The sequence below is a fragment of the Cariama cristata genome, unplaced genomic scaffold, assembly GCF_000690535.1.
Source record: "Cariama cristata isolate BGI_N322 unplaced genomic scaffold, ASM69053v1 scaffold14822, whole genome shotgun sequence".
Lineage (NCBI taxonomy): Eukaryota > Metazoa > Chordata > Aves > Cariamiformes > Cariamidae > Cariama > Cariama cristata.
This window is the reverse complement of record NW_009602229.1, coordinates 18,456-20,527: the sequence shown is the minus strand read 5'-3', so window position 1 is coordinate 20,527 and position 2,072 is coordinate 18,456. Positions and strand designations below refer to the sequence as shown.

General features: G+C 46.9%; 1 protein-coding gene across 1 annotated transcript; it reads left to right on the top strand.

The window, feature by feature from the left end:
• Positions 1-1,101: 1,101 nt before the first annotated feature.
• On the top strand, positions 1,102-2,072 carry LOC104157365 (melanin-concentrating hormone receptor 1-like). The gene is given in 2 exon segments (XM_009694673.1): positions 1,102-1,669; positions 1,672-2,072. Coding segments are annotated over 2 exon segments (969 nt in total).

Here is a 2,072-nt window from a genome sequence, read left to right as displayed (position 1 = left end):
GGTTCTTTGCAAAATTATATTGAGATATTTATACTCAATTAGACCCTAAAAGCAAAGTGTGTTCTCAGTGCTGGCTACACATCATTTTATTTAGAAGATTTTCATTACTTCCAGGCACCATTTGCCTCTCGAGGCACAAGTTCATTGCTTAGTCTATCAGTGGATGCCAATCACTGCCTTTAGCACTAAAACGAAATTCTCTCCCTGCAAGCATATTTCCCACACTTTGCTGCCAGCTTGGCGGCAGGCGCTGCCTCATCGCACCCTGGCATCACTTTCACCTGATGGTAGTGGTGTAGGGAGCAGAGCAGCTGCTTTCCAACCCACAGTAGCAGCTGATGCTTAGAGCAGCCGCTTTCTGAGCAGCCCCACAGACCTCTAAGAAATCAGAAACTTTTATTCTTTCAACATGAAACACTAACATCTTCAAGCTGCTGATGGGGACCAATTTTTCCTGAAGGATGGATTTTAAAACAAATCACACTGAGAGCTTGAACAGCTGCATCCCCAACAGCTCCAAGGCTGTTCAAAACTTTTCTCTGCCTCTTAAGTGAAAATACACAGTAAACAGGTAAGTGAAAACACACTTATAGTTTATATACTATAACAGGTGCAGGCAGGGGAGAAGAAAAAAAAAACAAAAACCACTTTTGTAAAATGGTTTTGAAGAAAGCCTGAATATGGATAGTATTATCCATACAGTTGAACAATGTATGTATCTGCAGTATGAATATATGTATTGAATCATATTCATTATACATGTATGCATTTGAAAGGGTCTAAATGAACCTATGTGGAATGATATAGACACCAGCGCTCTTTCATTCTATTGCTAGTATGTGTGTTTGTACACATGAAGGGGAGAGTAGGCATATGCACATTTGATTAGACACACTTGTCTTAATGTATACATTTGTGAAAGCTGCTGAGAGAGTGCCTCTGTGTGGTTGGACACAACCTCATCTTACACATGCCTAAGAAATCTGTTATTGTTTGTTAGAAGCCAGAATGTCCACAAGGCATGGGACCACCAGTGGTCCCAGCACAGCTAAGTTTTTATTTTTCCTGCCTACACTTTTCTCTGCAGGTGATCCCGGCAGAATGAGCTATGGCAGCTTCATCATGGCCACACTGTTTGGCATCATCTGCCTGTTGAGCATTAGTGGTAACAGCCTGGTTATCTGTACAGTCTTAAAGAAATTTAGCCCAGGCAGTAGTGTCCCAGATATCTTCATCATCAGTCTCTCCATGGTGGACCTGCTCTTCCTCCTGGGCATGCCCTTCCTCATCCACCAGCTGCTAGGGAATGGAACCTGGCACTTTGGGGAGACAATGTGCACAATCATCACTGCCCTGCATGCCAACAGCCAGTTCACCAGCACCTACATCCTCACCGCTATGTCCATCGACCGCTACCTGGCCACTGTCTACCCCTTCACCTCCTCTCGCTTCAGGAAGCCCCCTGCGGCAATCCTTGTCATCTCTGTGCTCTGGGCTCTTTCCTTCCTCAGCATTACACCTGTGTGGATGTATGCTCAGCTCATCCCTTTGCCTGGAGGTCTACTAGGGTGCGGGATTCACCTGCCAGACCCCCAGAGGGACATTTGTTGTTATACCCTCTACCAGTTCTTCCTGGTCTTTGCCATCCCTTTTGTCCTCATCACAGTGGCTTTCTGCTGAAGATGGCCAGGTCCTCAGAAGCGCTGATGAGCCAGAGATGCACCAGGGCTCGAACCAAGAGACTGACCCGTACAGCAAGTGCTACTTGTGTGGCCTTCTTCATTTGCTGGGCACCTTTCCACATCCTGCAACTGGCCCAGCTCACCATGACTCACCCCACTCTGCCTTTCTACTACACCTGCAATGTGGCTATCAGCCTCGGTTACGCCAACAGTTGTCTGAATCCCTTCATCTACATTTTGCTGAGCCAAAATTTCCAGAGGCAGCTTGGGGTCCCTGTAGGGCCAGCAGCTGCAGGGCAGGCTTCCCCAAATGGGAGCAAAATCATTCAGGAGGATGCAGTTGAGTCAGGGCACCCACTCCTGCATTTGGTGCCTGTCTCTGGCAGATAG